This window comes from Nerophis ophidion, linkage group LG07 (assembly GCF_033978795.1).
Source record: "Nerophis ophidion isolate RoL-2023_Sa linkage group LG07, RoL_Noph_v1.0, whole genome shotgun sequence".
In the NCBI taxonomy this organism is placed as follows: Eukaryota; Metazoa; Chordata; class Actinopteri; order Syngnathiformes; family Syngnathidae; genus Nerophis; species Nerophis ophidion.
The window spans coordinates 57,291,113-57,303,823 of NC_084617.1; the positions used below are offsets into that span (position 1 = coordinate 57,291,113).

The following is a 12,711-nucleotide window of genomic DNA, read 5'->3' on the forward strand; positions in this document are numbered from 1 at the left end:
TAAGGGAGGTTTTTGTGGTTGGTGCACTAATTGTAAGTGTATATTGTGATTTTTATGTTGATTTAATAAATAAATAAAAAATAATAAATAATTTTTTTTTTTTTTTTTCTTTGTCATGAAAAAGGGACATTTTTGTCATGAAAAAGGGAGGTTTTTGTGGTTGGTGTACTAATTGTAAGTGTATATTTTGTTTTTTATGTTGATTTAATAAAAAAAAAAAAAAATAAAACATTTTAACATTTTTGGGTTCTTTTCTTTGTCATGAAAAAGGGACGTTTTTGTCATGAAAAAGGGAGGTTTTTGTGGTTGGTGCACAAATTGTAAGTGTATATTGTGTTTTTTTATGTTGATTTAAAAAAAAAAATTAAAATTTTTTTTTTTCTTTGTCATGAAAAAGAGACGTTTTTGTCATGAAAAAGGGAGGTTTTTGTGGTTGGTGCACAAATTGTAAGTGTATATTGTGTTTTTAATGTTGATTTAATGAAAAAAAAAAAAATATATATATATATATATATATATATATATATTTTTTTTTTTTTCATTTTTTTTTTTTTTTCATTTTATTTTTATTTTATTTTTTATAAAAATTAATAAAACATTCTTCTGCGGCCCGGTACCAATCGGTGGTTGGGGACCACTGATATAAAGTACACTTATTCAACCTGTTCACTATTCTTTATTTATTTTAAATTGCCTTTCGAATGTCTATTCTTGGTGTTGGGTTTTATCAAAAAAATTTCCCCCAAAAATGCGACTTATACTCAAGTGCGACGTATATATGTTTTTTTCCTTCTTTATTATGCATTTTCGGCAGGTGCGACTTATACTCCGGAGCGACTTATACTCCGAAAGATACGGTAATTGTTGTTTAATTAACTTAATCAACAGTAAAAAAAAAAAAAAAAAAAAAAGAGCACTTTTATAAAACATGTTTATATTATTCCCTAAGCTAGCTATAATAAGTTAAATTGCTTGTACTTAAATAAATCAATATATGAATTCCTTTAGTAAATCACCCTTAAGACAAAGAACTCTCCCTTGTAAAATCTTAAAGATCAGAACAAAAAATAAAGGGGTCTATTTTCTGGAATGTAAATTGTCTTCAAAAAGTCTACTACAAAAAACATGTCGCTAACTCACAGACAGTGTACACTCATGCTGTTTTAAAGTGTCCATACACAGACAAATAGAACCCTGCTTATCAGAGCCGTCCAACGATCAGTGCTCCTGTGTACGTCCTGGGTTTGGGCAGGTGCTGGGGCCATGGAAAGCATGGCCGGAGGTAAACACGGAGCTTTAGAAGCTTGCGGTTGGATTCGGAGCGGTTTTCTTTCCGTGGTTGACACAGTGCGGTATGGTCCGGTCTGTTCAGCTAAAAGTCGGTTGACGTAATCGCCTCTGCCTCTGGGGACACATGTCTCGTCTTTGGATAGTTTCATCCGCCTGGGTGACAGGGGGACTAAGAAATGGCTGGATGGGCTCAGGGAGCAGAGTTTGCTATTGATCAATTGTCCTTAGTGCCGAAGGAGGGGATTAAGTGAAGCACTGGTGTGGGGTAGGTTTGCTACATCGGGTGGACAACCAGGCCTGTCATCGCTGGAGAGAAAAAAATATGCAAAATCTATGATTCTAATCTTGCATTAACGTACTGCACACTTTCTGTGTCTTGTTCAATCAAAGATTTTGTGAGTGCGTGTGTGGTTAGAAGAAGGGGTTAGACTGCATTCGTAAGTTCAGAGAGCGGGGTCAGATAGTGAGTCGGATGGCTACCTCTGAAGCTGTTGCCTCCTGAGGCGGGGCAGGCAGGGGAAGGGGAGCCCTGTGGCCTGAGCACGGGTGCAAAAGCACTCTTCTGTTTAGCAGCGGATGGGAAAGAGGAGAACGGCAAGAGGGATGAAGAGCTGGAGCTTCCTGGTATGGTCGGACTGGAGGGCATTACTGTGGAGAGGAAACAGGAGGTCAGTCTCGAGCCTTGACATCACATCGGCCATGTTGAAAAAGAAGTTACTGTCGGGCGATATTTGAGAATAAGGTTTGATTGATTTATCTTTTGTTTTGAAAAAAATGCATAAAACGACTAATCATCCATGCGATGAGTTGGCGATTTGTCCAGGGTGTATGCCGCCTTCCGCCCAATTGTAACTGAGATAGCCACCAGCGCCCCCCGTGACCCTATATGGCATGGGTGTCAAACTCTGGCCCGCGGGCCAATTTTGGCCCGCCGTGTAATTTCATTTGGCCCTTGAGGCAATATCAAACTAACATTACAGCTGGCCTGCCGTTATTACACAGCAGCGGTACCACTGTAATGCCGCAATTTCTCACACTTACCAATCCGCCCGAAGTTCAGTGCCCCTCCCGAAAATCTCCCGGGGCAAGCATTCTCCCGATTTCCACCCGGACAACAATATTGAGGGCGTGCGTTAAAGGCACTGCCTTTAGTATTCTCTACAACCTGTCGTCACGTCTGCATTTCCTTCATACAAACAGCATGCAGGCCCACTCGCATAATATATGCGGCTATTACACACACATAAGTGAATGCAATGCATACTTGGTCAACAGCCATACAGGTCACACTGAGGGTGGCCGTATAAACAACTTTAATACTGTTACAAATATGCACCACACTGTGAAAACACACCAAACAACAATGACAAACACATTTCAGGAGAACATCTGCACTGTAACATAACATAAACACAACAGAACAAATACTCAGAACCCCTTGCAGCACTAAATCTTTCGGGACGCTATAATATATTTTGATATTTACCTCAGAAGGCTGCAAATAGAAAAGAGACATTAAATTTGTATTTAACTTTTATTTGATATGCCATTGATATTTTTTAATTATCATTATTATTAATTGAAACTCGATTTTGCATGTCACTATAAAGTTACTGTATATAAGCCTTGCTTGTTCAATGTTCAATGCAAAACTTGTTTGGGTCCCTATTGGTTAATTTGTTCAGCCTTGGCCCGCGGCTTTGTTCGGTTTTAAATTTTGCCCCACTCTGTATTTGAGTTTGACACCCCTGTTATAGGGAATAAGCGGTATAAAAGGGATGGATGGATGGACTAATCATCCATTCAGTATATGTTATCTCTCTAGGGATTACTGTATTTTCCGCACTATAAAGCGCACCGGATTATAAGGCGCACCTTCAATGAATGGCCTATTTTAATATTTTGTTCATATATAAGGTGCACCGCATTATAAAGAGCATAGTAGAGATGCGCGGTTTGCGGTCACAACCGCGGAGTCCGCGGGTCGGGCAGGTGACATGACGAAAAAATAGATTTTAAATAGATTCGGGCGGGTGGCGGTTGAACCAATTCAGAAATGTATATTGTAATAATCCCTGGAATGTAAGCTCATAAAACTTCTTCGTTTGTCTTGTCTTTATTGCACAAGCTGTAATACAACCACACAACAGCTCTCATGTCTCTAACGCTTTTCCCGGGACAACTCGAACTCTCACTTCCTGTCGATAACGTCACTTCCCTATCTCTCCCGGAAGTCCCGCCCCCCAGCCAAAGTCATTGGCTAACACCCCGTAGCCAGCCGCTACATTATACATAGTTAAATGTTATGTTGAAGAGGTTCCTTTAGCCTACTGACGTGTATTTATAAATGGTTGATTTATACAGGCTAGTAGGTAAAGTGTTGTACCTGACAATTCTTGATGGTACAATCCATATAACATGTCACAGACAACTTCACGCTAACATCACGTGACACCTCTGATGAAGGCTGCAGAAGCAAGGTAGCCCAAACTTGTCAGGTACAACACTTTACCTTACTAGCCTATAGAAATCAACCATTTATAAATAGTTAAATGTTGTTACCCACATACGAAAAACGAGCAGCACTCTTTGGAACAGTATGTGGGCATACTTTTATTTTGAAGTGTCTCGTTTGGTCTGTCGACGGATGTAAGGAAGCTACTTCCGGGTATGGCCAACGAGGTATTTGTAATTTGTTGGTATTTTACTTGGTAAAATGTTTGATCCACATGGTGTGCATGTTATTATTTTTACGTTTGTAACGTGCTTTATTTATTACAGTTTTCACGGTGAATTTGAAGGGACAGTAAGCCTTCAAATAAATCAGTTCAAGAAAGCCATTGTGTCTGTGCTATTTGGAGGGAGTTACACTTTCTAACCTCACTAATGCCTTGCATCATCTATATTAGATATATAACAACGGGCGGGTGTGGGTTCGATGAAATGTTGGTTCGGGTGGGTGGCGGGTGGATGACGACTATAGTGATGCGGTTGCGGATGATATAATTACCTATCCGCGCATCTCTAGCGCATAGAATAGATGCTACAGTAGAGGCTGGGGTTACGTTATGCATCCATTAGATGGAGCTGCGCTAAAGGGAATGTCAGATAGGTCAGTCAAACTTTATTAATAGATTACAAACCAGCGTTCTGACAACTCCGTTCACTCCCAAAATGAATACAGAGCTGTTTTATTATTTTCCCTGATTCAATAAACACGTAAAAAACTGTCTGATACTGTTACGGTAAATCAAACGTTAGTGCAATCACAATATAGTAACACTCGAAATAGGCGGCTGCTTACCGTGGAAGAAGAAGTGCGCTTCCTCTTCTACGGTAAGCAGCCGCCTATTTCGTATAGTAAGACGGAGAATTCGAGGGATTCGTGGATGAGGAATAACTTAATAAAGTGAGCTTTACATGTTTATTTTGTGTGTTGTGTTGTGTGACATTAACGTTTGAGCAACGTTGAGTTATTGATATATTGTTATTGCTTTGCACTATTTCGAGACATCGTTAATGGAGTCAGTGTCGCTGCTGTTGTCTAGCAGTTCAGTGACAATTCCCGCTTTCCTGAAATAATGTCTCTCAATAGGAGCCCTTTTGGGGTCTTTACATTTAAACACACAAATGGAAATGAAACGGCACGGCCTGGCGCAGTCATATATCCCAGCATGCACCGCGCGCTTCTTCTCCTACGGAGGAAAACGAAATCGGCGGCTGCTTACCGTAGTTGTTAGACCTGTTGTGGCTCAATATCGGGCCATATATAAGGCGCCCCGGATTATAAGGCGCACTGTCAGCTTTTGAGAACATTTTTGGTTTTTAGGTGCGCCTCATAGTGCGTAAAATACAGTACTTAATTTCATAGATATAGAGCAGCTAAAGGACAAAAAAGTCCTCAGGGAGTTTGGAGTAGGGGATGGGTACTGTTCACATTTGAACTGATTCGGTATTAATTCCTCATATCTGGGAATTGATACTGGTATTCAACAACGGTACCAATTTTCCATACGTTTGTGTGTGGCAGTAAGTATTAATTGTTTTTTTTAAGATAAATCGTAATTACTTATTGCAACATTTAAAACTGAGCTGATTAGGAGTTTGGTGTAGGGGATGGGTACCGTTCACATTTGAACAGATTCGGTACTAATTCTCCATACCTGGGAATTGATACTGATACCAATTTTCGATACTTTTGTCTGTGGTAGTAAGTATTAATTGTTTTTTGAAGATAAAACCTTTTTTTTTTTGCAACATTTTACAATTAGCTGATTAGAATAACTTCTTTCCAGTTTGTAAGGCTTTCTCATTTGCATGTATGACATTAAGTTGCTCTGCGATGGGGTGGCAACTTGTCCAGGATGTACCCCGCCTACCGCCCGAATGCAGTTGAGATAGGCTCCAACGACCGCCCCGCGACCCCAAAAATGGACAAGCGGTAGAAAATGGATGGATGGACGGATGGATGGATGGATGGATGGATGGGTGGATGGATGGATGGATGGATGGATGGACATTAAGTTACTATTACAATTTCAGGTCCAAGACATTAGATGGCGGTGGTTTAAAGTTTATGGTAGTTATTGTTTTTGGTTTTTTTGCACCCTAAAAAGTGTTGATACTGTAAGTATTCTACTCATTATGCACCAGCTGTTCTATTATAACGTGCATCTGAGTTGTAGTTTTCATCAACACATTTAGAGTTATGGAAATCGCCATGTAAAATTCCTAATGCTAACCAGTAGCATGCCCATAGCAAAGGAAATGTATATTAGCATCAAGCTAGCCCATTTTTCGAAAAGTGGAACCTTACTTTACGTGTTTTGAGTCAATTGCTTTGTTGGCATTTAAAATTGCAACATTACTATCTTCATGTGCAAATACCGCTCTGTCGTTCCCCCAGAATGTTCCATGCATCCTAATTTGAGTCTTCACCACACGTATTTCTCGCTTAAAAGCTACATTTGTCAAAATGCGAAAAGGGATAAATTATCCAGTGATCCTTGTGATGCTGTGAAAGTCGCCCACGACGAAATAGACCTTGACTGAATATTAGCAAAATCTCAAAAGACAATTTTTAAAGTAGAGACCATTAAGTTTAATTTACGGAAGGGTAGTTTGGCTGAAACAGCTCTCAGTGAGCACCAAGTGCCAAAGTGCAAACCCGGCGTGATGTCAGGCGTAACCCAGGTATTGATCATGGCACAGTTGGATTTCACAAGAATCGGTCGGTGCCAAAAAAGGTTCGGATTCGGTGTATAAAATAAAACAGAAACATCTACTTTGGCATAAATAGCTAACATGTCTTATTTATTTAAACAATTTTAATGCCCATTTAATTGAATTATGTAAGTTTATTTTATTTTGAAAGATTTGCATACAATTAGTTATTATCCATACAGTAAATGTTAAAGGCCTGGGGTAGTAGGTACATAAGATTAATAACTAAACATATTTTGATGCTTTGTTTTATTTTTTGATAAGTCAGATTACAAACATTATAGCAGTGTTATACACTGGGGACACAAAAGTCGCCATTCACTACCATTATGACTACTTTTTTAATTGTACAGTAATTACACAATATAATCATGCGTTTTCTAATTTCAGGATTTCACTGGATGAAAATAGAACAATTTGTCATAATTACTGTTTCAGATGGGACAATCTTGGTAAAGTGATTCTCAAAGGGCTTTGGCGCGGCGTAGGCTTGTTCAAATTTGCATGTTTGCTATCTTTATTTCGGACTGAAATGATTAAGAGATTTGAGTAGGAAAAGTAGAAAAAAATATGATTCCAAAAATATTTTAAACACTCACTCCCTGAGGCTTGTTTCATTCTGGCGGCGCTTAGCTGGACTAAAATGATTTCCCAGTGTATTGTTGATATGTGAAAGAATTTGAAATAAAGATATTAAGAAATGGACGTAAAAAAAATAAAAATTGGACAATAACTTACTGTAAGGCGATCCGGTGGGGGACGCACTGCTGAAGCCAGGAGAGCCAGGAACTCCTAGACTTGTCATGGGAACGGTTCCGTAGCCTCCAGTCATCCCACCGCCGCCATAGCTTGACTGTTGAGGGGTGGAAGCTGAGGGGTAGCCTCTTGGAGATAAGCTGCTAGAGTTGCGAATGTATCCTGGAAAAAATATCAAAATTATGGGTCAAATTTGAATCTTAATATCAAAGCAGGACTGAATGGCCGTCCTCATAGAGCCCCTTGTAACAGTGAATAACAAATAAGTATGAATGTATAAGGATTCCCCTCATTATATTATTACATAATTGCCTATGCATTTGAATATTCTATATTTTTATGAACATTATAAAAAAAAAAATTGCAGATTTCCATCCATCCATCCTTTCTTACCGCTTTTTCCCTTTGGGGTCGCGGGGGGCGCTGGTGCTTATTTCTGCTACAATCGGGCGGAAGGCGGGGTACACCCTGGATGAGTCACCACCTCATCGCAAGGCCAGATTTTACAGTTAAAAATCTGGCAGCTTAGTCGCCATCATTTTATAGTAAAATTTACGGTGATTTTTTTCCAGCATTATACTGTAAATGGAAAAAACAGTTATGCTGCTTTTTTTTAACCGTAAAAAAACTGGCTGCTCATCAGCCAGAAATTGACCGTAAAATTTACGGTGTTTTTTTAACAACAAATTTCTGCAAATGTACAAATAAGTACTGCTCCTGTATACGGTAAACAAACTGGCAGCTTATTGACTGTAAAATGTTTTTTGTTGTTGTTGTTTTTTACAGAATATTACTGTAGATGGAAAAAGAGCACAACTCTTATTTTATTGGTAAAATTCTAGTGACTGAGCTGCCAGTTTCTTTCTGTAAAATTTGTTGTAATTTTTACAGTATACAATTTCATGAATATCTTGCTTTGAAGTCATAAGTCAAGCAGATATATACCGTATTTTTTTGGAGTATAAGTCGCTACGGAGTATAAGTCGCACCTGCCAAAAAATGCATAATAGAGAAGGAAAAAAACATATATAAGTCGCATTTTTGGGGGGAAATTTATTTGATAAAACCCAACATTAAGAATAGACATTTGAAAGGCAATTTAAAATAAATAAAGAATAGTGAACAACAGGCTGAATAAGTGTACATTATATGAGGCATAAATAACCAACTGAGAAGGTGCCTGGTATGTTAACGTAACATATTATGGTAAGAGTCATTCAAATAACTATAACATAAAGAACATGCTATACGTTTACCAAACAATCTGTCACTCCTAATCGCTAAATCCCATGAAATCTTATACGCCTATTCTCTTACTAGAATGAGCTAAATAATATTATTTGATATTTTACGGTAATGTGTTAATAATTTTACACATAAGTCGCTCCATGAATTGATTAACGTGGACCCCGACTTAAACAAGTTGAATAACTTATTCGGATGTTACCATTTAGTGGTCAATTGTACGAAATATTTACTTAACTGTGCAATCTACTAATAAAAGTATCAATCAATCAATCAATCAATCAATCAATCAATCACACTGAAAAAAAGTAACTCATAAGATTTACTTGAAAAAAAAATTGTAAGTATTTGCACGCAAAGGATTTAAGTAAAATTTAATGCTGCAATATCAAGTAACACTCACTTGCCAGTATCAAGTAAATTCTACTTACCATATAACATAGCAGTTGTGAAGATATTAAGTAACAGTTACTTAATTAAAGTTTTAAGTTATATTTATTTAAACAAATTAAGGAACATAATTTTACTCAAAATTTTAAGTAAATTTTATATACCATATTTTCTTGAATAGCCGTCGGAGCACGAATTAATTTAAAACCTCATCTCACTCCTGCTCTTATCATTGGCGTGCAGGACAAAAATGTGTGATTAATCAGACTTTGATAAGTAATTATATAGCAACCGCAGCACGGTAGTTGAAGTCTATTGATCTTAAGTATGTCACTGCGCCCAGTTTTATACCACACTGTCTACGTGCCAGGGGTACGCATGCATGTAGGTATTTGTAATACGAGATTTCAATGCATACTTGGTCAACAGCCATACCTTTTACACTGACAGTTGTGACATAAAAAACTTTAAAATTCTTACTAATATGCGCCACACTCTGTGAACCCACACCAAATACATTTGTGGAGAACATCGACTCTGTAACACATTATAAACACTAGATAAGAATTACCCATAATGCCACCTTGCAGTGCTCTGTGAAGTGATCCTAAAGGCCGGAGCAGAGCCAGTCGGCCAGAGCCTGTAGTGCTGTGCGCATGCGTCGTCGTGCATGAGTTTCAAAACACTAGATTTTCAGAGTAAAGTTTATGTAATATTTTTAGGTTTATGTACGTACAACTATCAAACATTTAAATAGTATGAGGAAACATAAGTAAAACTTACTCTTCCCCCATAATTCATGTATTACGTTAATAAAATGTTTAATTTTACTTAAGAAATTCTAGTTCTTACTAAATGTTAAAAAATATTAGGTATAAATTATGACAGTTACTCTAATAGAGTTTATAGCACCAAAAACTCACTTTTTTCAGTGCAAAAATCCTGAGTATAAGTCGCACTCCTGGCCAAATTATGAAAAAAACTGCGACTTATAGTCCGAAAAATACTGTAAGTGATTAATTATTTGTTAATCTAACAAAATCTGTTTGAAATGTATGATAACGTATTTGTTGCCTTATTAGGTATTACATTTCAGAAGATATGCAATTTCATGCAGTACATGTCTTTTTTTTTCTGTCAAATTAAAAGGAACTATTACATTTAGTCCGCGACCCCAAAACCGAATAAGCGGTAGAAAATGGATGGATTACATTTAGTAAGAACAGAACAAATATGTTATTAACACATTCCTGCTTTTGTGGGCCATGTAAATTGATGTGACGGGCCAGATCTGGCCCCCGGGCCTTGAGTTTGACACCAGTGTATTAGAGTGTAAACATGTACTCTGATTACAAGGTGTTCGGTTTACCTTGGCTGCTCTGTACTGGCTCCCCGATACTGACACCTAATTGGGAAGGGTAGGACCCCAACCCCATGACGCTGCCATGGGCTGGTGAGCAGGGCAGTGCTTGCAGCTGACTGTGAGGGCGGGGAACACTGTAGAGGGCCTCAGCAATGTCCGCTGCTCGTTTTAGCAACATGTCCTACAGGGGATACAGTGATGCCACAGTATTTACCAGCAAATCATACATGTGATGTTTTTTTCTGTAGTTGATGTTTTTCTGCTACAATAGACTAACTCTAACGGCAACCCTTAACCCTCTGGGGCATACATAATTTAACAGCAGTTAAGTGCCGCCAGGACGAAAAAGTCCTCAGGGAGTTGAGCGTGTATAATACATTTGGATTCTTTTTTTTTTAGTTTACTCAAATATATACAAAAATACAGACAAATTAAATATTTATCATGCCATGTTATTTTTATTTTGACCCTTCGAATGCCCATTTGTACTATCGATGGCAGTTATTATCATTATTTATTTTATTTTTTTTTTTTTTAAAGTTTACAACTTGCAACTCTGCTATGTAAATAAAGTTTGATTGATTGTTTTTTTTTACATTTTGAAAAATATGCATACAAAGAGTTATCATCCATACGGAAAATGTTAAAGTGCTGCGGTACTGGGGTAAAGATTAGGCTTAAATATACATACGATTAGAAATCAAACTATATTTAATGCATTTATTTAATGTTTTGCTTTGTCAGATTACAAACCTAATAGCAGTTTTGCCTCATGGGTCAAAAAAGTCCCCAACAATAACTGCAATTTTTAACTGTACAGTCATTACACAATACAATCATGTATTTTCCAGTTTTTGGAGAAAATTGTACAATTGGTCATATCTACTGTTTGAAATTACAAACCCCGTTTCCATATGAGTTGGGAAATTGTGTTAGAGGTCAATAAAAACAGAATACAATGATTTGCAAATCCTTTTCAACCCATATTTAATTGAATGCAATAAAAAGACACGATATTTGATGTTCAAACTCATAAACTTTATTTTTTTTTGAAAATAATAATTAACTTAGAATTTCATGGCTGCAACATGTGCCAAAGTAGTTGGGAAAGGGCATGTTCACCACTGTGTTACATCACCTTTTCTTTTAACAACACTCAATAAACGTTTGGGAACTGAGGAAACTAATTGTTGAAGCTTTGAAAGTGGAATTCTTTCCCATTCTTGTTTTATGTAGAGCTTCAGTCGTTCAACAGTCCGGGGTTTTGTTGTCGTATTTTACGCTTCATAATGCGCCACACATTTTCGATGGGAGACAGGTCTGGACTGCAGGCGGGTTAGTCTAGTACCCGCACTCTTTTACTACGAAGCCACGCTGTTGTAACACGTGGCTTGGCATTGTCTTGCTGAAATAAGCAGGGGCGTCCATGAAAAAGACGGCGCTTAAATGGCAGCATATGATGTTCTAAAACTTGTATGTACCTTTCAGAAAAGCCGGCGGCGTTTCTGGATGTTGTTGATAAATGGCTTTCGCTTTGCACAGTAGAGCTTTAACTTGCACTTACAGATGTAGTGACAAACTGTTTTTAGTGACAGTGGTTTTCTGAAGTGTTCCTCAGCCCATGTGGGGATATTCTTTAGAGATTGATGTCGGTTTTTGATAAGGTGCCGTCTGAGGGATTGAAGGTCACGGTCATTTAATGTTGGTTTCCGGCCATGCCGCTTACGTGGAGTGATTTCTCCAGATTCTCTGAACCTTTTGATGATATTATTGACCGTAGATGTTGAAATCCCTAAATTTCTTGCAATTGCACTTTGAGAAAGGTTGTTCTTAAACTTTTTGACTATTTGCTCACGCAGTTGTGGACAAAGGGGTGTACCTCGCCCCATCCTTTCTTGTAAAAGATTGATTATTTTTTGGGAAGCTGTTTTTATACCCAATCATGGCACCCACCTGTTCCCAATTAGCCTGCACACCTGGGGAATGTTCCAAATAAGTGTTTGATGAGCATTCCTCGACTTTATCAGTATTAATTGCCACCTTTCCCAACTTCTTTGTCACGTGTTGCTGGCATGAAATTCTAAACTTAATGATTATTTGCATTAAAAAAAATGTTTATCAGTTTGAACATCTAATATGTTGTCTTTGTAGCATATTCAACTGAATATGGGTTGAAAATGATTTGCAAATCATTGTATTCCGTTTATATTTACATCTAACACAATTTCCCAACTCATATGGAAAGGGGGTTTGTACATGGAACAATTTGGTCAAGTGCTTCTCACTGGGCTTTGATGTACATGTTTGCTATTTTTATATAGAAGTGAAGTAGATAAAGAGATGTGAGCAAAAAAAAAAGTGGAACAATTATGAATCCAAAAATATTTTATTACCCCCTTAATTCCCTGATAAATTTTTTGTCTTGGCGGCACTTACCTGGGCAA

The 12,711-nt window shown here is 37.7% G+C and overlaps 1 protein-coding gene across 5 annotated transcripts in view; it reads right to left on the reverse strand.

Annotated features, from left to right (window-relative positions):
* Window positions 1-580: 580 nt before the first annotated feature.
* The window catches only part of ebf2 (EBF transcription factor 2), a 126,189-nt gene continuing 114,058 nt past the window's right edge, over window positions 581-12,711 (reverse strand). For 3 of the 5 annotated variants that reach the window (XM_061906625.1, XM_061906628.1, XM_061906624.1), the window contains 3 exons: window positions 10,274-10,448; window positions 7,252-7,431; window positions 581-1,938 (listed from right to left, as the gene is read on the reverse strand). In XM_061906625.1, the coding sequence (XP_061762609.1) occupies window positions 1,715-1,938; window positions 7,252-7,431; window positions 10,274-10,448 (579 nt within the window). In that variant the 3' untranslated portion in view covers window positions 581-1,714. The remainder of the gene's footprint in view (window positions 1,939-7,251; window positions 7,432-10,273; window positions 10,449-12,711) is intronic. The other 2 variants (XM_061906627.1, XM_061906626.1) reach the window with 1 other exon arrangement.